The following is a 26,274-nucleotide window of genomic DNA, read 5'->3' on the forward strand; positions in this document are numbered from 1 at the left end:
TAGCTGCAGAACCAATCAGTCTTTCAAAGAAGCTGTCAATCAATTGATTTCCATTCACTCTACTTACTTTTTGCAAGCAACTCCCTTTCAGTCTTCCCATCATCCTGATATTCATCCAGCCATCTGTGTGGACAGGAGTAAATCAATTATAGAGGGAAATGTATTTCTATGAAAGGAAAATGAAAAGTTCTTATAGAAAAAACTTTTTTATAAAAAATTAAAACTCTTAGGAATTAAAGCCAAGCTTAACCATTGTTAAAATTCAATCTTTTAACTCAACCTTCATATAAAAGGTGATGGAGGACTAGTTAGTAAAAGCACATTAAGGTCTTAGACTGGCTAATCCAAAATAAAGGCTTTACTAATATCCTAAAGCATGATTAAAATATAAATAAATACATCGTTTGGTTTCCTATTTATAAGGACAACTTTGGTTCTGTCATCAAGCAGTGCTCCCTCAAAAGCTTAAATGTAGAAACAGAAAGACTGACATTTTATTTCTGTCTCTACCACTTCCCAGCTATGAGATCAAGTACAAGTTGATTAACTTTTGTGAGTTTCTTTTACTATCCATAAAAACAGAAACAAATGCACTTCTAATACCCACTTCATAGAGTTGTGACAGTGTTTTGTAAAGCAAAATGTCCTGCAGTTTTAAAACATAAAGCTGGTGTCTCACTATGGGATGAAGATGAGACTGTGTTTTAAATAGACATTTCTAATCCCCAGCAGAATCAAGCAAGATGAAACAGTTTTGACTATAATCTGATTGTTAAAACCATACCTGCTATCTGATGAACAGCTTAGTTAAGTACAGAGAGTTCATTAGTTGATTTCTTTTTTTTTTAATTTTGCTATGGAGAGCTATTATCATATCAAGAATTAAGAAATCAGGCATATAAACCACTAATATGTTGACAGACTGTTACAATATAAATGTTGATTCAATTTTGAATTCCTACAAGATCTTCAGCTCCATTTATTTTATATAAATGAAACCTTTAGTTCAAAAAACACAGAAATTAAATGGAGCAAAGGTCAAAAATCACTCTCCTCTATAAAATCTACTTACTGAAGGAGAAGAAAAGTGTCTATTTTCAATTTAACAAAGTCCGGTTGTCAAGTCAGTACTTCGAAAAATCCACCATCTTATTTAAATATTCTGTTCTTAGAAAGATTTTATAAAATCAAGTGATTTTGATTAAAATAGTCTTATTTTTCTAATCAATACCAAGTCATACCAATTAAATCCTCCATTCTTTCATTTAGAATTTTTTTAAAGCAATTGCTAAGTCCTAGGCATAGTTGGCTCCTGAAATGTATAGATAAAATTAAAACAGTTCCCATCTTCAGGGTGTTTACATTCTATTTGTAGAAAATAGCATGTACATTCAAATTTAAAATCAAAATATATACAAAGTCATTTCTGAAAGGAGGACATTAGCAGCTGGGGGAAATCAACCACATTCTGTTTAATTTTGGATGGAATGGAAAGCTACTTGGTAGAATTTTTTTTAAGTTTTCTTGAAAGAAAAGTACATTAAAAATCATGGGAGATTGGCAATCTTCTTTGCCTTTTAAAGCATTTTTCATACAAGTAAATTCTACTTATGCCAATTCTGTTTGCCTTAAAAAAACGTTCTTTAGACACATAGCTTTAACAAGGAGAAGAAAAAGGAAAGATCAGTTTGAATGAAGAAAATGGTATAAATTTCTCCTCCTCCTCTCAAACTACATTGAGATGAGTATAGATTATAAATTGAGATAACTATAGCTCATACAAAAGGCAGCTAGGTGGCACAGTACATAGAATTCTAGGCCTGGAGTAAGGAAGATTCATCTTCCCAAGCTCAAATCTAGCCTCAAACACACTAGTTGTGCGACTGTTGGCAACTTATTTACTCAATTTCTTCATCTGTAAAATGAGTATCTTTGACAAGGGAAAAAAAAACAAAGAGAGGTCAAGAAAAGTCAGATATAACTGAAACAATTCAACAATAACAGCAACATCTAATTCTATTTAAAATTTAAGACTGTATATGAATAGGGTGTTATGGGGAAAAGTTTAAATATCAAACTAAAAGCACCTTTTCCTCTAATGAAAATCATTTTTCCAAGTTTGTCACTAGATCACTGCCATTTAAATATCTCTTCTACACCTGTCAGCAGTATTGGACTTATTATAATTTGGCAATAAATAGAATATAACTATTACTTTGTACATTTTAGTAATTTTTGAAAACTTATGACTAGTGTTTGAAAATTATTTTGCACTTCTCACATTTTAATAATAGTATTTTTTGTGTTTTAGAGCATGTATTAAGTCACAAAAAAGTATCAAATTAATTTGTGTAATTTAGACTACAGCTTCTGATAACAATTAATAGCTACAACAGACCATTTTTACATATCAGTCAGTAAATGAACTGATACAATGTGAAGTGAGCAGAACCAGAAGAACACTGTACACAGTAACAGCAGTACTGTTTAATGTTCAACAATGAATGACCCAGCTATTATGAGCAATAAAATGATCTAAGATAGGACTAATAATGAAAAATGCTAACTACTTTTGGACAAAAAATTTGTTAGAGTCTGAATACAGATCTAAGCATACTTTCTTTAATTTTGGGGGGCTTTATCTGTATTTTCTTTCATAAACTAAAATGGAAATATATTTTGCATGACTGAATATGTCTAACCTATGTCACATTGTCTTCTTAATGAGAGGAAAGAGGTAGAGAAAGAGAATTTATAACTCAAAATTAAAAATATTAAATCATTTTACATATAATTGAAAAATATAAAATATTTTAAAAATAAAAAAGCAAGAAAATCATTATTTGGATATTTCTAAATAGCTTTATGTTTGGTAGCAAATATCCCAGGGAAAATTCTTTAACTTTTTGAATTATGGCATTGTTTCTATAATCTCTAAAACTCAAAAATTGCTTCTATGAAATACATTGCTATATTTATATATTTTAGACATATGAAAATATTTTAAACATATAAAGTCACAAGTTATTGTTTGTACTTCATTTTAAAGAGGACCAGTGATATCACATTGTGAAGGGGAGATTTTAATATGTGAATGAATAGGACATAGTTAAGGCAGATTTGTACAGTTATCAGCCTCTCTCTGCCTTCTAGAATAATCAAAGTCCAGTTGCAAAAGTAAAGTCAAGATAATGTGATGGCCTGGAATACAATGGATGACCTTGATATCTTTAATGTCTAACCAAGCTCTAAGCATTCAACAACGCCTTCCTCTGTCACCTTCAGGGTCATTGAAATCAATTGTTGTCAACTGCCCATTCTGTTGGAGAAGTCTTCACATGCTTGGGGTAGATATTCCCCTAACCATCATTTACCCTCAAGCTAGCTAAGATGATATTACCAGAGCATGGCTGTGGTCCCTTCTACAGCTACTTGAAGCCACAGGTGAGAGTTGGGGGAAGGTGGACCCCAAAGGTGGATGAACAGCCCTAAAAAGGTCTCAGCAAGTCTTAAAAGATATATAAATTTACAAGTATTCTCCATACAGAACAAGCTCAATGTATTGAGCAAGTTAGCAAATATGGTATAGTGTCAAAATAATTTTGGGAGGAGAATGAAGAATAGGTCAGTAAACACCTCAATCACTTAAACTGGTCTCATTTCCAAAGGAAATGATTTTTCATAAGACCATAGTGATATGAAATTTAATTGTTTATCAATAAGTTTCATATAATTTTGTACAATTTTCCCCAATTACATATTAAAATAATGTTTAATATTTTTTAAAGTTTTGAGATCCAAACTCTATCCCTCCCTTCCCTCCCCTCAGATGGTAAACAATTATATGTCATAAATGTTCAATCATATAAAAATGTCCATATAAGTCATTCTATACAAGAAGACATTAATATAAGAAAAAGTATACAATAAAGGAAGTTTAAAATAGCAAGTTTCACTCTTTATTCAAACAACATCAGTTCCCCCCCCCCCCACCTTTCTGGAAGTGGATAATATAATTTGTCATTAGTTCTTTGGGATTATTTTAGCTCATTTATTTTGAAAACTTGCTAAGTCATTCACAGGTCCTCATTGAAAATACTGTTATTCAGAACCAGATAAACACTGTACACCCTAACAGCAACGTGGGGGCAATGATCAACCTTAATGGACTCACTCATTCCATCAGTGCAACAATCATAGACAATTTGGGGCTGTCTGCAATGGAGAATACCATCTGTATCCAGAGAAAGAATTGTGGAGTTTGAACAAAGACCAAGGACTATTACCTTAAATTTAGGAAAAAACCTGATACCTTATTGTCTGATCTTGCTATCTCTTATACTTTATGTTTCTTCCTTAAGGATATGATTTCTCTCTCATCACACTCAATTTGGATCAATGCATACCACGGAAACAATGTAAAGACTGACAAATGGCTTTCTGTGGGGTGGGGGAGAGGAGAGTAAGATTAGGGGAAAATTGTAAAACTAAAAATAAAATCTTTAATAAAAAAGAAAATATTGCTATTATTGGGTATAGTGCTCTATTAGTTCTGTTCACTGCCCTTTGTATTAGTTCATGTCAGCCTTTTCAGTTTTCTCTGAAATCATCCTGCTTGTGGTCATTTCTTTATATTATGACAATATTCCATTACAATTATATACCACAGCTTGTTTAGTCAATCCCCAGTTGATGGACATTCCTTCCATTTTCAATTCTTTGTCACAACAAAAAGAGCTGATAATAATATTTTTATACATATAGGCCCTTTTCCCTTTTTTTGGATATCTTTTTGGATAAAGACCTAGAAACAATATTGCTTAATTAAAGGGCATTCACAACAACATGTATTTCTCAAGTGACAAAATGTTCAGCTTTGTGAAATGAATTTGGGAGAATTAAGTTAGAAAAACTCATAGACCCTATAGACTATAGACTCATGAACATGGATATAATTCAAATATACATGGGTGAAGGAATTGCAAAGGTGATTTAGGATTGTAAATTTAGAACTGAAAAGAAATTTTGAGGTCTTTAGTTAAAATCCCTCATTCTTTAGAGGGATAAATGCTGAGTTCCAGAAATCTAATGACTTATCCAGTATTGTACAAGGAATAAATTGAAAATTTGAGATTGAAACTCAAGATTTCTGAATCCAAATTCAATATTCTTTCTACTGCATCATAGTGCTGCTAGTGAACAAAAATTGACTCCTAGGAGGAAAAGAAAATTTGTGTCTTTCTAAGGTATTTACACATCAGATTTTTAACAATACCAGGGGGAAGGAGGGAGGGAGGGAGGGAGGGAAAGGGAGGGCAGGGGAGAGAGAGAGTGAGAGAGGGAGGTAATGTTCAAACAGATAGATAAAGTAGGTAGATGACAGAGAGATAGAGAAATGAAGGTATAGAGAGATGATGGAAAGAAAGAACAGGTATGATTATCTTCTTTAAAAATGAACTATAGTATAAGTAATTGATTAACTCAAATTCTGAATGACAAAACAGCAAACAGAATCCAACTCTCCTACCTTCAAGTGCTTTGCTCTTTCCTCCACAATCCTCTCCCTCCTAGGAGATGCATTTGATAGTGTGTTATTCAGTGGAGAACTCTTCACTAAAAGAGATCCCTGGAGAAGCTAGACTTAAAACTGCTATTTTAAGGAAAAGAGGCTGTATTTTGTCTAATGGAGAATAGAAAGCTTTCCCAAACCAATTTGAATAAAAATTGGACAAAAGAACAGAGAAAAGGCTGTGTCCAAGGGAAATGTAGGGGGTGGGTCATGGAAAGGCACAAGAATTTATTAAGTGTGCCAGGAATCATGTTAAATGCTTTCAAATGTTCTCTCACTTGATTCTCACAACAACCCTGAGAAGTAGGTGTAGTTATTATCTCCATTTTTAAAGAAACTGAGACAGAGGTTAAGTAACACAACTAGTGTCAAATAGATTTGAATTTTGGGCTTCCTGACTCCAGGTTTAGGGTTCTGGTCACTGTACTTCCTGGAATGTGGATTAGCATGTCAATTAAAGCCAGTCAGGAATGGTAGGAACAGATTTGGTAGAACCTTGAGTATTTATCTGTAGGATAATATCTGTAGTGGTAACTGTAGTGATAACATGTCTGTAGTGGTAACATAATATGACATCTTGGATTAGCAGAGACAGGAAATATTGTTTAGTAAACTGGACATATAGCTTTTGATTCAGAAGAACCAAATTTGATCCTAAATCTGCCTTCCACTGATTGTTTGGCCTTGGACAAATTGCATAAACTCCCTCATTTTTGGTTTCCCTAACAAAAAAAAATGAATATAATGATACTTGGATTATGTAGCATGAAGTACAGTTTAGAATGGAGAGAGACCAGCAAGAAAAGCAATTCACTTTAGTAATAAATGTCTAGAAAATAGATTTGGCTATCTAGAAATTTGAGAGAAAAAGAAAATTCAAGAAATTCAAGAGTTATGGTAATTGAAGCAACCAGATTTAGTAAATGACATGTAGAAAGGAAAGACATAGATATAGGAAAAGATACCTTGGAATCAGAGCTTAGAGACAAAACCTTGGCAATGTCCAGGAAAAGTGAAAATTGTGTAATATTTTTATCAAAATATTACATACCTGTCACATGGAAACAGAACCTTTTGATCCTCTTCTTCTTCTTCTTCTTTAAATTTAATAAAAATCTTCTCAAGAAACCATCCATTGCCTGGGTTAAATTGACAAAGGACAATAACTCTATTTTTGAAGACTCTAACATGAAGTCTGACAAGAGATATGCCAAGGTCCACATTTCAATTTCCTCTGTAAAATCTGCATTTTACATTATAAAATTAATTAACAAAAGTTAATTGATGAATCACACTAAGATATGTAACAGGATAAGCAACATACACATTTCAAATCATATCAACAGAGAAACTAAAGCATGGACAGGTATAAGTGATGTCCCCAATTACCATTCATGGAAAAGGACTCAAGACCCAGAGAATCATAAAACTTAAAGTCATAAATAAGCTAAATAGATATCATTGGGACAATAGATAAAGAATTTCCATATAAGACTGGAAGACCTATATTCAAGTACAGTCTTTGACCTATACTAGTTGTGTAATCTTGGGCAAGTCATTGAACCTCTCACTGCTCTGAGATAAGAAAGTAACAATCTATATTAGTAGAGGAAGTTCCTCAAGGAGTTTTCTCTATCAGTGGCAACAAACAAGCAGAAATGGAAACCACTAAACTATTCATGAGGATACCTATGGCTACCTATTGATTTAGAAAGCCACTTATTAGCATTATTTATGTTCAATTCAATAAATATTTTTAAATGACTGTTGTATGCCAAACATTGTTCTAATTAAGCAACACTAGATTTAAAAAAAAAGAGCAAAGGACAATCTCTGCCCTTAAGGAGATTACAATATATAGTATTTTTATTGATTTTGTTAATCATTTCAATCAATTACAGTGTATTATATTACCATTAATTCAATTATATTTTTATTGATTTGTTAAATATTTCCCAGTAACATTTTAATCCAATTCTGGGAAGGTTGCCCAGAATTCAGAATGTTTGATTCATCTGCTTTACAACAATAGAATCACAGACCTAGTTCTCTTTCTCCTCCTCCCCCTAAAAAAAAGATCTTAGAAATTATTTATTTAGAACCTCAAGACTTCCAGAAGATTCCTTCATGATAACCCTGCAAGGTAGATAGTTCAACTACCAGGGTCATTTTACAGATGAGGGTACTGGGACTTGGAGAAATTTAGTAATTTGCCAATAATCAGACTTGCCTATTAGGCATCTAATTAGAATTCGAACTCAGGTCTCTGGCTCCAAATTTCACATGGCATCCATTATTCCACTCTTCCCTTAGTCATATAATTTAGAATTGGTCAACCTTATGATTTTATACATGATGAAACTGCTCCTGAAAGAAGTAACTTGCCTAAGAGTTAGTAAGCAAGATGTATCAGAGCTGTAATTTAAATCCAGCTCCTTTGAACTTAACATCAGTACCCTTCCTACAGTATTATATTCCATCTTTTTTTTAAGCAAAGGCTTATACTTTTCAATAATATTGTCAGAATCTTGAGTCAAATTTTCTCTGTCCTTCAGATACTCCATATAAGATTTCTGGGATATGAAGGCTGCAAAGAAGTACCCTTTAGTGCACAAAAGTAATAATTGAAACTGAATAAAAGCTAAAAAAACTTTTTTTGCATAATTTCATGTTCTGAAACTTTATTTCATTTTCAAATGAAACTTCTTTAAAATGAAATTATTGCTGGGAGTCATATTTCCAATTTGAAATGACCTGAAGATAAACTAGAGGCAGTCTCTATAATAAATTTGCATGGGAATTTGAAAAGTGAATGATATTCTTTGGATCTCAGTGGATTGGTAGTTTAAGTAGGGTTTCATCAGATGGTTGGGATGTTTGAGGTAGAAAGGAATGGGGATAATTGAACCACAACTTATTTTCAGGGAAAAGAAATGCAAATAGCTTATGATTGCACATCATTCATTTTTTCCCTATCTAGCAACATATGATCAAGTTTTTTATTTGGTTGGTGGGTTTTGTTTCAAATAAAGACTATTAAAGGCAAGAATTTTCAGCAGTTAAAATTCTATTAATACTATAAAGTGAATCCCTTGAATTTGGCAAATGGAGGACTGGTTCTAAGGGTTACCTGCTGGAAGACACCTAACTGTTAAGAAACATACTGTGCACATATGCTGTTTCCTGTATTCATCAGATTCCTTCTATAATTCCTTTTTGGACTAAAAAAGTTAATGATATTCCATATGGGTCTCATATGCAAGATAAGAAGCAAAAGTCAGGGGATTACTCAATTCAACATATGTAAAAAGCATGTAACTGTTGTCTGCATTTTAAAAGAGAAAGAAGAAATAATAAACTAATGTAATAAAATAACTGATGTATAAGGGCTCTTGAAAGTACTGAATAGTAGATAAACCTGTCTAATCTTCCTTCTTTCCTGTACCTCTCTTTTACCTTTGAGTGTGTTCTTGTTTCATAGTGCTATCATATTGCCCAACCCATTGTCTCACAGATCACAACTGAACTTCTAAAATATACTCAAACATTACTTTCTTTTTCCTACCTCTCCATAGCCCAAACTTCTATTCCCTCAGTTTAGAAAGTCTTTCTTAAGAATAAAGGAATAAGGGGAGTTAGGTGACGTAGTGGATAGAGCACCGGCCCTGTAGTCAGGAGGACCTGAGTTCAAATCTGACCTCTGACACTTAGTAATTACCTAGCTGTGTGGCCTTGGGCAAGCCACTTAACCCCATTGCCTTGCAAAAAACTAAAAAAAAAGGAATAAAGGAATAATGACATAGTGGGAGATAGGGTGGGAGGGAATCACTCTATTTGTCATATGAAAGCCTGGTTTTGAGCCCTAGGTCTAAAATTCATTAGGTGGGTGATCCTGCTAGGTGACAAAAAGAGGAGAGAGCATTAGACCTGGAGTCAGGAAGACTTGAATTCAAATTCAGTCTCAGATACTAACTTTATGACCCTGGCAAGTCACTTAATCCTTTTTACCTTAGTTTCCTCATCTGTAAAATGAATTGCAGATGGAAATGGCAAACCATACCAGTCTCTGTGACAAGAACACCTTAACAAGAATCAAGAAGAGTCAGTGATCAAGAACAGCAGAGATTTTGGGAAGTTACTAAAGTTTAATGATTCCAATTTAGTCATTTGAGCTAATCCAAAGCACAGAGAAGGTAATTGACTTGCCAAGGTTGCCCCATTAATAAGAGTCAAAGATGAGACTTGTACCCCAGGTTTCTGACTCCACACCTAGGACATATTCTCTCTGCTCTGGGCTTCTGGGTCTCTGGAACCTCTCATCCTAAATTGCATAGTAAAAGTGGAATTGTGAGCCCTACTAGGCAAGAGCAATTATATTATGATTTACTTGTCTGGACATACAATGTCTTCATTTAAAATAATGTGTAAGGTTATCTTCCAGTTGTATAATCCCAACCTTTTTAGATTCTGATTAAAAATTAATTTTAAAATACAATGGGTAAATTTAAGTACATACTGAACTTTCATTTTCTTCTCATCAAAAGAAATTATTAAATATTAACAGAAAAGGCACTTCTAGAGCAGTAAAATCTTCCTTAGAAAGCCTTTGCAATGTATTACTATTTGGAATGTAGCATTTAAATTTAGTCCTTTTACAAACAGCTCATTGGAAATATAAAGAGTAATATTTTATTGAAGTCTTTCAATTCTTCTCTTTGAACTTAAACATCCAATTATTTTAAAAAAATATTGAGAACCTCATTAAAAGGGAAGTTAGGTGGCACAGTGGACAGAGCACTGGAGTCAGCACTGGACCTGGAATCAGGAAGATTAGAGAACCTCATCTAAAACATTCACCATACTATATCTACATAACATTTCTTTGGACAAAGCTTCATTGGGGAGAAAATTAATAGTTTAGAAATAAAATTCCATTCAAGTATTACTTTTTAAATGCATATTCAAAATCCTAATGATCTGTTCCCTTATTGTTGTATTTCTGTTCTCTCCTAGAACTCTGGGTAGAGTATTAAGTTAAAAACAACAGTTTACTCTTACAATCCCTTTGAATTCATCACTCAGTAAGCATCTTTTAAAGCATCTATTATGTTATAAACTCTGGGGTTACAAAGACAAAAATGAAATAATCTCCATCCATAGGGAAAATGAGTTGATAATATAAAATGAACTTTTACAAAATGAGAATGTATTCTCAATAAAATGAGAATATGCAAATATATAGACTCAAGACACAGAAAGCAGACCTCTACTTTCCCCCTATCTTTGCCTTAAGTCACATATAGACATACACTGCAAAAACTTCTACCTTGTCTTTACATTCAAGAAGTTGTTCACTGGAACCTTTTTTCTAAAATATGGTTTAGTTACTGTTTTTTCTATATGTATGACTTCTAAAGTGTCTTGACAACATCCCCCCCTTGGAGAGCTATTATCAGAATAATCAAGTGCTCTGTGAGTATTTTCCTTCTATGGCTCACTTAGCTTCACAGTTTGGAGTTTTTATGACTGTCAACTTTTTGCCTAATTCTACCCAAATCTTTTAACTACATGTGCCATTGGTCTGCAAGGGTGACTGAATGAGAGAGCTTCAAAACATTTGAACTGAACTAACCTCACTACTGAGAACAATTCCAAATATATAATCCTGGTAATAATGAATCAGAATTGTCACCTTTCACAAAAGATGGCAGAATTGTTCTTTCTTCCCTTGGTTCAAATTCATATTTTTGTCTGTTTCCCCAATAGTTAACTCTTAATTTCTTTTATAAACTACTTATCTTCTCCTTACCCTGTTTTTTTCTCTTTTCTCTATTTTCATCTTACTTACTTTTAAATGCTATTTGAATGTTACTTCATCTCATTTGAATTTTCTTTTTACCCAAAGTTATCTTATTCTTATGATTAATATTAATTATATTTTATTTATTTATTATTTTGTAGCATTATAACATTTGTTATATTAATACTATATATATATATAATACAACAATAATTAAAGGAGATTACTATTATATAAAGACCATGTGATAAAATAAAGAAGACACTGGATTGAGAATTAAAAGATCTGAATCCAAATTCAATTCTGGCTGCATGATTCTCATCACAATCAGGTAATGCCCCGATCTTCAGTTCCCTCATTGATAAAATGAGGATAATATTTGTCACAGCTCTTGTAAAGCTCAAATAAGCTAATATACTTAAAGTACCTTGTAAACTATAATGTACCATATAAATGCAAGCTATAATTAACAATAGAAGTTGTAACATTAATGGTGATAGTAAAGTGTTCTATACCTTGAAACAATTTGTTGACTTTTTTTTTAATTCTGGCATTAGTACATAGCAATGTTATCAGATCATAATAACTCTATGCAGCATTTTGTAGTCACAAAGCACTTTACATACATTGTGATTTAGGCAGTTAACCTCTCTTGGCTTGTTTCCTCATGCATAAATAAGGGGATTGGATTTCACCTCTAAATCTATGACTCTATAATCCCATTTTTCCATTTGATTCTCATAGAACTATGCAAACTAGCTAGTATAAGTATCCCTGGTAAAGGGAGGATAAAGGATAAAGGATAAAGGATTTGCCCAAAGTCATTCAAGTCCAAGCTTTCTGATTCCCAGTCATGCCTTTCTTGTAACCAAAGTGTTTCAAAACATTTAATGTTGAATTATATTTTAGCATTAGCTTGACTTATTATATCCATTTATGCAATTGACAATAAGGTGATAATTTCCCTATCACTGCTCATTCGGAACCTGCTATTTTACCTTTTATCATAACTATAGTCTAACTTTTCCGCTGAACTGAACAGTTTGCAAAACAAACTTTCTCATCAGAAAACTGCCTCTTACCTGGACCAGTCCCATCATGACTAATTAGAACTTTCTTCAGTTCTCCAAGAGACACAGCCTTAATGACAAAGATGTCCACCTACACAATGAAAGAATAAGGTGAAGGGATATTAACAATGTTTTGCAAACCTTAAAGTGTCAAGTCATTTTCGCTGATCAAACATTAATGTAAATATTATCATTCCACAAATAAGTTGTCTGGAAAAACTAGATAACTCACAGTAATAAGCTGAGGTGATAAGAATGTTTTTGCAATAGTGATATATGCCTTACTGTCACTGGGCCCAGTTTCTGATATATACATATAGCCCTGAGTTCAGTTACTTAACCTCTTTGGAGATCATGTTTTCTGATCTTTCTCCTTTCTAGGTTTTCTTAGCCTTGTTCTTTCTCTCTGATGCTTCTATACATCTAATAGCTCCTTCTAAGTCTCCTATGCTGAATCGTCTTCCACCCTAACTCCAAGTACCAATCCAATGTAAGGCTCTGTGTTGGGGCAGTTTTTCATTTTCCTTTATTCTATCTCACATGGTGTTCTTATCAGTTCCCTTGGGTTCATTATTTCTCTACAGATTTGGTCACCTTGAATTTTATGTCCAATAGGCATTTCAAACTAAGTATGTTCAAAAAGAATTCATTATTTTTCTAGCAAAATCCTCCCCCCCTTCCAAATGTTCTAATTACAATTGAATACATCAGTACCTCCCAAGCTCTCAACTTTGCTTCATACTCAAGTATTTACTCTCACTCATGCGACATGTCCAATCTGTTGCCAAGTCTTATTTCTACTATCACAATATCTCTTGGATATGTCCCGTTTCTTCACTCACATAGCTACCACCCTGGTTCAGATCTTGCCAACTCTCAACTCGACTACTGCAGTAGCCTTCTAACTGACTTCCCTGAATCATCATTTACCATTCCAATTCTTCTCCTCAGCTGTCAAAAATGGTGCTCTTGCCATGTCAACTTTCTCTTCAATAAACAATGTATTGGTGAATACTGTGTGTGTGCATAAATATATATATATATGTACATATTTATGTATGTGTAGATATGTAAGGCAAAAAAATGATTTTATTTAGATCCCTATTTTATTCCAATCAGTACTGATCAAATAAGTATGATTATTACTTAGGGGTAGCAATTGCTAGCAATTATTAGTGATATACCCATCTAGTTTTATATATATATATATATATATGTATATATACATATACATATATATGTATATATATGTATATATATATATAGTCAGTCTAGTCAACTCTCAGGAGCATAGGAATTACATACATTAATTTATAGTAATTTCATACATTAATAGACATTTTACACATATTAGATATAGGAATAATTGGATAAAATTAGATAGATTTTTCTTATAACAGGCTTCAAACTTTAAACTACAAGGTATAAATTCACTATTCATTCACCTGCTATGAAGTTTGATTTCCTTGCCACAAGAATATCAACTAAAAGGTCTCCATCTTTTTGAGTGATGAGTTCAAGACCAAGCAGTGTATGAGTGTGTATGTGTGTGCATGTTGTGTGTGTGTGTGTGTGTGCGTGTGTGTTGTATTAACATGATATGAAAAGTTGTCCATCTTATTTTTTTATATCTGGCCCACCCTTTCTTTTCATAAGATGGTCACCTGCTCATAATCACTTCGTTACCAAAGATGACCCTTGCCTTGCCTATCTTGTAATCACCCATGCTGATGCATCATTTCTGGCCCTCTTAGAGGGTCAAAAGCAAGGTCTATAAACCAAAGAGACTGAATTTTACAAACCTCATTTGAATGTTTGGGTATCAAGCCTTTTAAAAGAAAAGCTCTAGGGACAAGGAGGTATCTCAAATTATGAGCAAGATCTGAGGTGCATTTCATTAGAGGGGACCATGGACCCTTTGATAAAGAGCTATTGGTTTGGATCTCTGCCTCAGTAATTTTTTTTCCTTACAGATTGGATCCATATAAATTCAAGGAGGTTATTATGTAGATAATGATACTTGATTTAAGGAAGTAATGAATTTTACATGGAAGAGATGTAAAGGTCATGCATTCCAAATATATGAAATAAGCAGATAGAAGTCACTCAGTAAATATTTTTTGACAAAGGAACCACAAATCAAGAGTCTTATTGCCACACAGCCTCCCAGATATGGAACTTGGTTGAGAATTCATTTCTTTTAACACCTAATCCAGAGGGAAATAATATGAAAAATAATTACAATACAGAGCCAAGTTGAGGATTCTTCAATGAACTGCCTCGACAGTAAGTGATATATGAGTTGAACATTGGGGAGGTGGGGTAGATTGTATCTATATAGTAATATATGAGGGGAAAACTAACAAATAGGAGAGGGCAAAGCTGTCAAAATTATGTTAGGAAAGCATTATTTCTTTACCTGTCCTTGTTGGAACTTGACCTGGTTATTCTTGGACTGATGAAGCCTTCGTTTCCCAGAATCTCCCCTGGTTCCAATAAGGTTGATTAACACATTAGCATCTGTTTCAGCACCTATCTTTGAGCCAGTGTAGACATGAATCTCATAAGCCACCACTAAAATGTGAGAAGTATACACTATTATTTCATTCATTTCTACTTCTTCCTCTTTTCACATATATACTTAAAACCCACTTGAAAAGGAATCACTGTCCTGTCTATTAAAATGTTACAAGGTCCCTGGACTCAAATCTTTTTTTTAAAAGTCTGAAACCAATTCAGAGTCTCCCAGCTGTTCTTGGAACTCCTGTTTCAAAATAATTATTGCTAGCAATTATGTTCTCTCAATAACCACTACACTTTTCCAGTTATTAGAAGGAGTTATATTAAAAAATTCTCTCTCTTAATTAGATGAAAGTGGCAATTTTTCCCCCTGAAGTTTGGCTGTTCTAATCACAGCTGGTCATTCATGCTGCTACTTCATGGAGATTACTATTCCAATAATGGGGATTTTTAATAGCCCGCAAGAGAGGGGAAAAATATAGAGATCCTGAAAAGATGCAAATTTAAATACAATCTTTAACAAAAGAGTCTAGAGGGAAACTAGCAGATTATAACTCAGTAAATTTGACCTTAGGTTTAGGGCAACTTCCAAGTTGATAATAAAAATGCATTAATTAGGAATGAGGTTATTACTAATACTGCTTAAAATGAATAATATCTTGGACACAGAGAAAGTCTTTTACTATAAAGGCTTTTGAACTCTTTAGAACTCAGATTACTCATCATCCTGCAAATGCATTCATAGAAATTCCCATTACCATTTTCTAAAGCACTAAGACATAAAAATGCAAGAAGTGGGAAAACAATGTAAGAGAGGAACATCGTCTGTGTTTCCATCAGGCACAACCTTTAAAAAGACAAATCTGCTTATGTTGGGAAATGTTTCAAAACAGAACCAAACAGGTTTTATCTTATAGTATTACATCAGAGCTTTGAGAATATGTAATTTTTAGTGTTTTGGATCCTTACTCCACTAGTTATCATGACCTTCTATATCTTGTTAAAATATCTTTGATCTTTGTTATCATCACTCAAAGGCTAACTTCACGATTAGTTATCTCCTAATAGAACTCAACTGATCCTCAGAAAACAGACACATCTGTATAGCTGTGTGATGATGTTTATTCTTTCCCTCCCATTCTTCCAGCCACATTCTTCTATCTACTAACTCTCTTATATAGATTTCCCTTCTGCCTCTTCAGGTATGTTTCTCAAAATTTAGTATTACCAAAACTACTTAAAAATTATTTTGAGTTCTTGTGGTTAATATGTTAGCCATTCCCCAATAGATGGGCATCTCCTCTGTTTCCAATTCTTTGTGACCACAATAAGAGTTGCTATAAATATTTTTTAAATAGATCCTTTCTTCTTTCATTTGATTTCTTTGGAATACACACTAGTGGTGGTATTGTTGGTCCAAAGAATATGTATGCACAATTTGATAGCAATTTGAGAATACTTTGAGAATGGTTGGATCAGTTCACAACACTACCAAGAGTCCATTAGTGTTTTACTTTTTCAATCATCTTGAAGATTTGTAATTTTCTTTTTCTGTCATGCCAGCTAATCTGAAAGGTATGAGGTGGAATCTCAAAGTTATTGAAGTTGCATTTCCGTGATCATTAGTAATACCAAGCATTTCTTCCCTTGTAATTACTGCTAGTTTTGATTTCTTCTGAAAATTGCCTGTTCAAATCTTTTGACTTAACAATTAGGAATGACTTACTTTAGAAATCATCCTGCTCATCATTACATATAGCAAAATAGAATTTCATCACAATTATATGATTGGTGATGAAATCCAATTTTGTTGCAAAGATTTTTATGGACTGATGCAAAGTAAAGTATATAGAACCAGGCAAATTTTACATACAGTAATAGCAATATTATAAGGATTATCGACTGTGAAAGACTTAGCTTCTTTGATAAAGACAATAATATAAGACCATTCCAAAAGACCCATGATGAAAACTGCCAGGATGAGAACTGATAAACCTGGAAACAGATTGAAGCATACTTTTTTTCACTTTCTTTTTCTGATTTTCTGTGCTTTTTCTTTTCCAACATGCTTAGTATGAAAATATGCTTTGCATGATTTCAAAATTATAATTAATAACATATTTCTTGTCTTTTAAAAGGGTCAGGGAGGGTGAGATGAAGGGAGAGAATTTAGAACTCTACCAAAGCAGGACATCATTCTGCAACTTAAGCATGAAGAGGTTAAAGACTTTCCCAAAGGGACACAGACAGGAAGTTTCAGAGGTGGGTTTTGAAATCAGATATTCCTTATTTCAAGACCAGCTCTCTACCCACTCTTCCTTATTACTTCTCTTATATATTTATGTATATGCATTCATACACATACTTAAACATTTATAAAATAAGTTCAAGTCAATTGAGGAGAGATATCACTAATAATAAGAGAAATTATAGAGATTGTAGAAGATGGTACTCATTCTGAGTTCTAAAGGATTTAAGAGACAGAGATTTAAGAAGTTTTACCATTATCATCATCATCATCATCATCACATCATCATCATCATCAATAATACAACATATATTAAATGGATCATGGATTTGTGGTAGGAAAAGCACTTTGTAAATCTCAAAATGTATATATATATTATATATATATATATATATATAATATATATGTAACATGATTTCTTTCTAATTAGAATTCTAAAATTCTAATTACATTTATACTTTATTTATGCTTTCTGTCAGTTCTCCAGGAGTTAAAGTCTTTTAAGCACTTACTGCTGTGTAATCAAGTTGATATAAACTGCCCAAAGAATTTAGAACTCAGAAACAGATGGTAAATGAGATACAGCATTTAACATGTGGAGAAATTTAAGTTTCAGACTTCATTTAGGGTTTGTGGGCCAAGACGCTGATTCAGCCTAGCACAGGGGTGCTCAGAGCTTGGAATTCAATATACCTCTTTGATAAAATTAATGACCTGTGTGGGTTTGCAAAAATAATCTGAATAAACCACTAGCCTTTGCCCAGTCCCCTACTCAGTCTAATATTTCTTTCCCCCAAGTCTTCCTGTCAGGTCTCCAAGCAAAATACAAAGAAGCTATGAAACCTACTAAAGGAGGAAACTTCAGTGATCACATTCTTATTTTCAGATCAGTTAATGACTGTGAGTGATGCTATTTTACCTGAAACTAGTCACAGATGGCAGTTATTCTTTCATTACTAGAAAACTAGAAAAAGACAAACATTTTAGAACAGATATGATTATAATGATATTTTCTTTTGTCCAATGTGTGGCAGAGTGCCTTGGCCATTACACCCAGACCATAATTCTCATCTGCCCATTAAAATTTCCATTTCTCCAGGAAAATGTCCCTATTGAGGACAGTGGACCAAATAGAAATTCTTAGCAGTCCAGTGGTCAGTTATCTAAACATTCCTTAGGACGACAAATGTAGAGAGATCAGAAGTCTACTTAGTCCTTTACTGCCAACATGGCAGATGGTGAATAATCAGAGGAAAGTAGGAAAACTGTGTTAACAAGCCTAATTTGGCAGTATTATTCTATTGAAGGAAATTTCTCTGTGAACCCACTAGCAATCTATTTATGCCCCTAAATAATGGTGATTGACAAGCTAATTGTTTCTCAAAGAACTTTATCCATTCAAAAGATGACAATGATCTGAGTAAGAAAAGGCACAAAAATCAAAGTAATTGACTATCATAATTGAGCTAATACAAAGTTTAAATCTTAAATACAGAACCATTATTTTTTCTTCTCCTAAATCAGCTTATTTAAATCACTAATGTGCTTTGATATTTTTTTTCAACCAAGTAATCATTAAAGTAAGGGAGGCAACTAAATATATCTGCAAATGGAGTACTGGATCTGGAATCAGGAAGATCTCAATTCAAATCTGACCTCAGACACTTACTAGCTGTGTAACCCTGGGCAAGTCATTTTATCTCTGCTTGCCTTAATCCATTTGACAAGGAAACAGCAAACCACTCCAGTATCTTTGCCAAGAAAAACCCCATATGGAGATACAGGAGGTTAAACATGACTAAACACTGAACAGCAACAACAACAACAATTCTTATTATGTGCAATTATTTGAAGAAGAAGAATTTTGTGTTATTCTTTGTCCTTCTTTGTTGGGAGGTACAAAGTTATTCATGTTTTTGCTTTATCCATTCAATTGTTCCCTTCAGTTTCTCATATCTTTTTTTAAAATTTTATTTATTTATTTAAGGCAATGGGGTTAAGTGACATACCCAAGGTCACACAGCTAGGCAATTATTAAGTGTCTGAGGCTGGATTTGAACTCAGGTTCTCCTGACTCCAGGGCTGGTGCTCTAACTACTGCACTACCTAGCTGCCCCTCATATCTTTTTTTGTTAATTGTTCCATAACTCTTTTGGAGACCATATTCTTTGGTGCTGAACTTTTGAATTTGAGATTAAAAACAGTTCTTGCAGATGATTAGTAGGTAGGGTGCAACATAAAAATGACCTTAGAGAAAGTCTTCTGTGACCAATGGTCTTCAACCTCATAATCGTTGAGGGAAAAGGGGGGTTGTGATAGGGCAGTAGTAGGGCAGTAGAGGACTGGAGTGTTTGAGAAGCTGAACCCTGAGAGAATGGCTCTATGATAATGATTTGGTTGAGGTGGCCAAATGAATTAAACTCAAGTACTGAATACCTATTCACATACCTAGTTTATGTCAAGAAGTGAGGAAAGAAGACAAATGCATGAGAAGGTCCTTGACCTTGAGAAAATGATAAACTTGTTGAAGAGATTAAAAAATATAGAGATGAGAAAAATAAAGGAATGACCAATTAATGAAGTATAATCAGTGACCTGAGCATGTAGTACATGAAATAAGTTAGAAGAAAGTTCAATATATATGGTATTGTTATCACAGCCAGTTTCATGGAGCAGCTACAATTTTAATTTGAAACTGATTTTGAAGAGTAGGTAGAATTACATCCACCAACTCAAGGAGCTATGCCTAGAAATGATTATACCTGTGGAAATTCCAAAGGTAGTTAGGGTGGGGAAGAAGACCTATGTGCAGAGGACAATTCACTTCAGATACTGCTGTACTCTAAAAAATGTCTCCTATGGTGAACCCAAACTATCAAATTCCTTAAAAGAAGGAGGGAGAAATTATGACAGAGCAGTAGAAAAAAGAGTCAGGAAGGTAGAGTTAGTTGAGAGAAGGCCTGCAATGATGGGACTCCAGAATTGATAGTCCAGGGCTGGCATAGTAGAAAAAAGTCATAAGATTAGAGGGGTTGGAGGGCTGCCAAGAGAAAAAGAAAAGATTACCCCCTCTATGTCTAAGACCAAAATTCTAGTTACTTTGCCAGAGTTATTTTCTTACTCCCTTATATAATTTCTCCTTTTGTCCTCAATATACATTTTTTGACCCAAACAGGACTCTTCTATATCCCAAGTCTACTTAATTTCCTAACCTAATAGCATTCTAATATAATTCTATTGAGAAGCAGTATAGTATAACAGATAGAAAAATAACTGAGATATCAGGAAGACCAGGGTTCAGGTACCAATACATAATGATTATGAGCCCCTGGTCAGAATATATAATTGATCTGTGCCTCCTGGCAACTCTTTAGGGGACTATAAATTACAAAGAATTTGATAATCTCCATTGTTAAAGAAATCTTCTCACTAAAAATTCCCTGCACCATTGAAATCACAAACCTAGTACAAAAAATGAAATTTTATATCTGTATCTGTCTATATATATTATTTGTAGTATATAAGTTGTACAGAATGTACAAATTAACACAAAGAATCCTGGCTTCATTTGCACATAAAAATCCTATCTATTATTTTAGTAGATAGGTTTCATGACCCTAAGAGAGCCCTGCTCTTTCTCTTCCTCCCCTCCCCATAACAGAATTCATCTCTTTTCCTTCCTTCATTTTTCAAGTATGTTGAATGAAATGAAAGTCATCAGTTCCATCCTACAACTCCTCTATATCCTGCTCTCATATTCTAAGGTCATCTACTCCTTTCTACTTGCCCCTTGAAGTCCCAGAAATTATCATCTGAACTCTTTATGGTGTACGTGCATACTTGTATAGATACTTTGAAAGCAAGAAACATGTCTCTTTTTTTCTTTTTTGAGCTCTAAGTTCAGTGCTTACTTAGCACATAAATGCTTTTTTTAAAAAATGCATTTTTTCCAGTCATTCATTAGAAAGAACAATTCTGGTTTCATCACCTCTGTTGAGAGCACTGACTATTGACTATTTTTTACTCTTTACATGAGGAATATCAAAAATAATGTAAAAAAGATGTTGTAAATTTCTTGAGCACAGGAGTTATCTTTTGCCTCTTTTTATATTTCCAGTACTTGACACAGTTTCTACCACATAGTAGGGACGTAAAATATTTACTAATTGATAAATAGAAGTGAAATTATCCCTCTAAGCATAATTTATACATATGTGAAAGTCCATAATGTTAAGATGAAAAAAGATTTAATGTGACCCTAATATGTCTTATTCTGGAACCTGGTTCTACTAATGAGCAAGCAATGAACTACCTTCTTCTGTGATCATTCTCTAATCCCTTAGGAAACTAAATAGTCATTTACTAAGTGATGAGGAACAGTCAAGAACTCTCTCTTCCAGAAGATATATAGTTTTCCATTGCATTTAACACTCCACTAGGTTTCTTTTTCACATGCCAACCTATAGATTTTTTCACCATTTTATGCAATTGTGGGGGGCAGGCCATATCCTAACGTAAGTTCCAGGAAAAAAAAAAAACTTAGCAGTTCTAAGGTTATGAATAAATACTGGTCTACAAAATGGAGGAAGAAGAAATGATTCTTTTAAGGATCTGCTTAAATGGGGTCTGGCTCATATCTGTGGAAGATCAGGGTGGGGGTTGTTGAAGTCTCTATGACACAGGGGAAATAGTACTAGTCATGAAGACTGAATTCAAAAGCTGAGTCCCTACTTGTCTATCTTCTGTCAAATTAGTAGATCCAGCTTGAAGGGTTGAACTATATGGCTCTTCCAAATCTCTGATAGGAAGTAAGCTGAGAGGTTTTGAGGTATTCCTCTTCCTGATGGATTCTCTAGAAAGGTCCTAGTATATTTTCCTCTCTACCATCATAAATATAGAAGCTCCCATTAGAAACAGATTTATTTATGTTCCCCATATTCCCCTTTCGATATTTTATTCTATCCATCTCAAACTCTATAGGAACTACCTCTTCAGGTTCAGAAATAATAACTGAGCCCTCAAAGGTGCTAAACTGTTAATGTCATTTCCAAAGTTAATAGTGGATGCTCCATAAATACTGGAAGCTTGCTTGACTTACTAACTTATTCCCCACTCATTAATAGGTTTAGGTCAGAGTTTATTCATGGTTTTTGAAGAATAATTATTTTTAACATATTTAGTCTATTTTTACATTCATTCCCCAAAATGAGCAAATATAAAATCTGGGAAAGATATAACAGGATTGATTTTCTAGCCCTCAAGACAAATGACCCAACTATATCAGATTATCAATAGCTATCATGTATTACATTAAATGTTTTTGTTGGAGAAAATGCCTTAAGATATGGTTGGTGTGATACAGCAAAGAAATTATGTTTTAGATGGGAAATGCAAGTGGAAAAAGTTTCATTTGCTAGTTTGGGGAAAAATGAATAGAAAGTTGCTGGGGAGCCTTGCTGAGCCTTTATTGCTGTTCATGTTAAATGAACCAAGAATCAATAGTTCATTTGAAGAACAATGGAGTTTCTCAGATGTCTTAGAATTTCTTAAACTCATAGAAACATCTTATTCATTTTTTGCATGTATTAAAGAGTTTGTTCTTCAAACAGGAGGTAAATGAAAACACTGAATATTTATCTCAATGGGGTTTAACTAAAGTTCCTTTCAAAAAGAATCTAGTATTTACTAAACACAAATTACAATATGTTATATTGTGTGGGCTAAATGATATTTCTTATGGGTCTACCAGTCACATCAAAACAATTTTCCTGATATAAAAATATTTCTTCAAACAACCTCAATATAGAGGTACTTTTTCTCTGGTGCTTCTTCTTCTTCAAAAAGAGAGTAAGTTCTTTGAGGGCAAGAGCTCTTTTTTATTTCTATTTTTATTCTCAGCACCTAGAGCTTGAAAAATAAGAGGTACTTTTTAAAAAAATGCTTGTCAATTAATTCATTCAGTGCTTAACCTGGGTTGCTAAAAGAAGTCTGACATTTTCCATAGCTCCCAACTTTGAAGATAACAAAAATGTATCAGTAATAATAATAATAATAATAATAATAATAATAATGATAATAGCAATTATAAATGCATTTATATAAATTTTATAAGGTTTGCAAAGTACTTTAAAAATATTAACTCATTTTATTCTCACAACATTCCTGTTAAGTAGCTGCCATTTTTCTCTAGTTTTAAATATGAGGAAACTGAGACAAGGAGAGGTTAAATGATTTGTCCAAGATTTTTCAAGTTGGGTATTCCTAATGACAGTGCTCTATCTAGCTAGCTGAGGATCTGTACATATGCTTCCTCCTTCATTTCTGTATCTTCCTATCCTTTTCCCACAACTTTAAATTAATTGATTAATAAATGCTTTTTGAGCATGTGCTGTGCTCAGCACATTTAAAGGGCGCAATAGAGGCCCAGAAGATGTGTCTAAACCATCTTCTATGTGTATTTGTGTAATTCTTGCCTTCAAGGTGTTTACAATCCTGTTGGAGAAACAAAATCTAATAGGTATAAAATAATTCCTATATTAAAGTTTTCCCAGTGCCTATTATCATATAGAAGTAATTCTGGAATTAATGGTTGTGTCAGGGAAACAAAAAGTTGTAAGTTTTACAAGATCTGACATTGAAACATATTTCATGGTATTGGTAACTTAACCAAACTGAGTGAAGTTAATCCCAAGAGGTTTTCAAGGAAGCATAGAATTTTTTTAAAACAGAAACTGATGAATATTGTCAGCTGAGGCATAGTCATCCTGCAATCTGAACTAGTGGAAGTATCCACACATATGGAAAAACACAGATATTAAGTGTTAAAATATGAGATAATTAGAGAGCAACACAAGCACATATGTAATAGAGAAGCAATTATATGTTAAAATCTAGAAGTATTACAGAAATTCAGATAAAAGAGATTAATGAGAGTTAGATTTGTAAAGTGTGATTTAAAAAAATAAGGACTGAACCAACCCTTGAAAATATGAGCTATAGATCTTAAAAGGAAGAAAAGAAAAGAGAGCATATTCTAAGGCTAGGGAATTTTATTAGTGAAGGCATGGAGGACTGAATAAAGATTGGAATATTTGTGAAATAATAAGGAGACTGACCTCACTGGCATGGAACATATATGTTAGGAAATAGGGAGCAAGAAGATAAATAGGATATAAAGAGATGATGGGAGGCACTGAAGGATGTGAAAAGATATTTATATCTGAGGTACAGTGAAACAGGATGCTTTCAATCAATTTTAAGCAGAACCATGATGCAATAAAAATAGTGGGCAAGGAAGAGAAGTTTGGTAGTTAAGTTTAAGATAGATTACAAGCAGGACAAATTGAAGGGTGCTCAGGGGAAAAAAAAAACTTTTGCAGTCATCTAGTAATAAGGACAAGAATTAGAGTACCATCAATGTTAATAGCTATGTAGTTATACCTGAGAGAATCATTTCACAAGAAAAAATGAGAAAGAATTAGGGAATGTATGCAAATGTTGAGTCAAAGTTCCAATTTTTTTTCCTTTTAGCTTCAGTCATTTTAATATCACTGACGAACAAAGAATTTTGATGGGTTAGTGGTTTAGTGGGAAGAGATTATTATGTCAAATTCCTTTGCTGAGGAATTTATTGTGTTAATGTGAATAGGTTCTTTAATTTGACAGTAATATAATCAAGTAAAAATAATTAGTAGGTAGAAAAGGCAAATTATAAATGTTGAAGGGGATATGGAAAAACCAAGACAATAATAAATTACTGGTGGAGTTGTGAACCATATTGGAGAAAAATTTAGAACTATGCCTAAAGGTCTAGAAAACTGTATCTATCCTTTGATTCAGCAATATCACTTCTAGTCTGCATCCCAAAGAAATCATTAAAGAGGGTAAAGGACCCACATGTACAAAAATATTTACCAGCAGTTCTTTTTGTAGCTACAAAAGAAATTGAACATTGAGGGGATGCTCATCAATTGGGGAATGATTGAGCAAGTTATACTATATGAATGTAATGGAATACTATTGTGCTATAAGAAATGATAAGTAGGTATATTTCAGAAAAGCCTGGAAAAATTTCATGAACTAATGTACAATGAAATGAATAAAAGCAGAACATTTTGCACATCAACAGCACTATGTGATGATAAACTATGATAGATTTAGTTCTCAGCAAAATGACAAACAAAAACAATTCATATATATATATATATATATATGTAGGCATATTACATATACATACATAATATATATATATATATATTGTATATATGTATATAGTGAGTCAGAACTCTGGCTATAATAAAGGAGCAACCTGCACATCGGAATTCTCTTCCGATCTTGACATGGATGATCCTGGACACGCTAGTGAGATTCAGAAGATCCTGGGAGGCCAGTGAGGCAAGGGCTACAGTATCCACCAGAATAGCTAGTTATAGATGTTGCAGCAGAGATAATTTGGTATAAAGGAGGAAGTCAACTTTGAAGAGAGAAGGGCCACCAAGAAACAAAATAAATCACTGTATCGTACTTAGTAGAGGCAAAATACAGAATGATTAGAAGCAGAATTACCAGATTTTATTATAACTTGATAGGGTTCACTAATAACCTTCAGAGGAGTATAACCTGGCCATAAACTAAGTTTCTGAATCCTGTTTAAATTATTCTCTAATGTGTGGGAATAAAACAACATATCCTATACCTTATTCATATGGTACATTGGGTACCTCTTTTATGTTACCTCACATTTGGAAACACATTGACCCCAAATTGGAGACAAACTAGAGCCCAAATAGAAGTGTCTCTAAGTTAGGGGTAATAAATCATTGAATGTGAGAACTTGGGAGCCTGCTTCCCTTACTGAGAAATTATTCCTCAGAAATGAACCCAAGATAAGCTATGCTGGCAGATAAAGATCAGGGATTGATACAGGTTGCAGAACTCTATAGCCTTATCTGAGTAGTACATAATTATCCATTATGCTAATATATACATACATCAGCACTGTGTGTATGTATATATACATATAGAGAGATAATGTATATTAATGTACATTTTTATGATATAAACTATA

At 33.3% G+C, this 26,274-nt stretch overlaps 1 protein-coding gene across 5 annotated transcripts in view; it reads right to left on the minus strand.

The window, feature by feature from the left end:
• The window catches only part of LOC141497715 (lipoxygenase homology domain-containing protein 1-like), a 710,463-nt gene that overhangs the window by 289,986 nt on the left and 394,203 nt on the right, over positions 1 to 26,274 (minus strand). For all 5 annotated transcript variants that reach the window (XM_074200482.1, XM_074200484.1, XM_074200481.1 and 2 more), the window contains 4 exons: positions 14,859 to 15,013; positions 12,452 to 12,530; positions 6,621 to 6,708; positions 68 to 123 (listed from right to left, as the gene is read on the minus strand). In XM_074200482.1, coding sequence (XP_074056583.1) covers positions 68 to 123; positions 6,621 to 6,708; positions 12,452 to 12,530; positions 14,859 to 15,013 — 378 coding nt within the window. The remainder of the gene's footprint in view (positions 1 to 67; positions 124 to 6,620; positions 6,709 to 12,451; positions 12,531 to 14,858; positions 15,014 to 26,274) is intronic.

The sequence above is a fragment of the Macrotis lagotis genome, chromosome X, assembly GCF_037893015.1.
Source record: "Macrotis lagotis isolate mMagLag1 chromosome X, bilby.v1.9.chrom.fasta, whole genome shotgun sequence".
Lineage (NCBI taxonomy): Eukaryota > Metazoa > Chordata > Mammalia > Peramelemorphia > Peramelidae > Macrotis > Macrotis lagotis.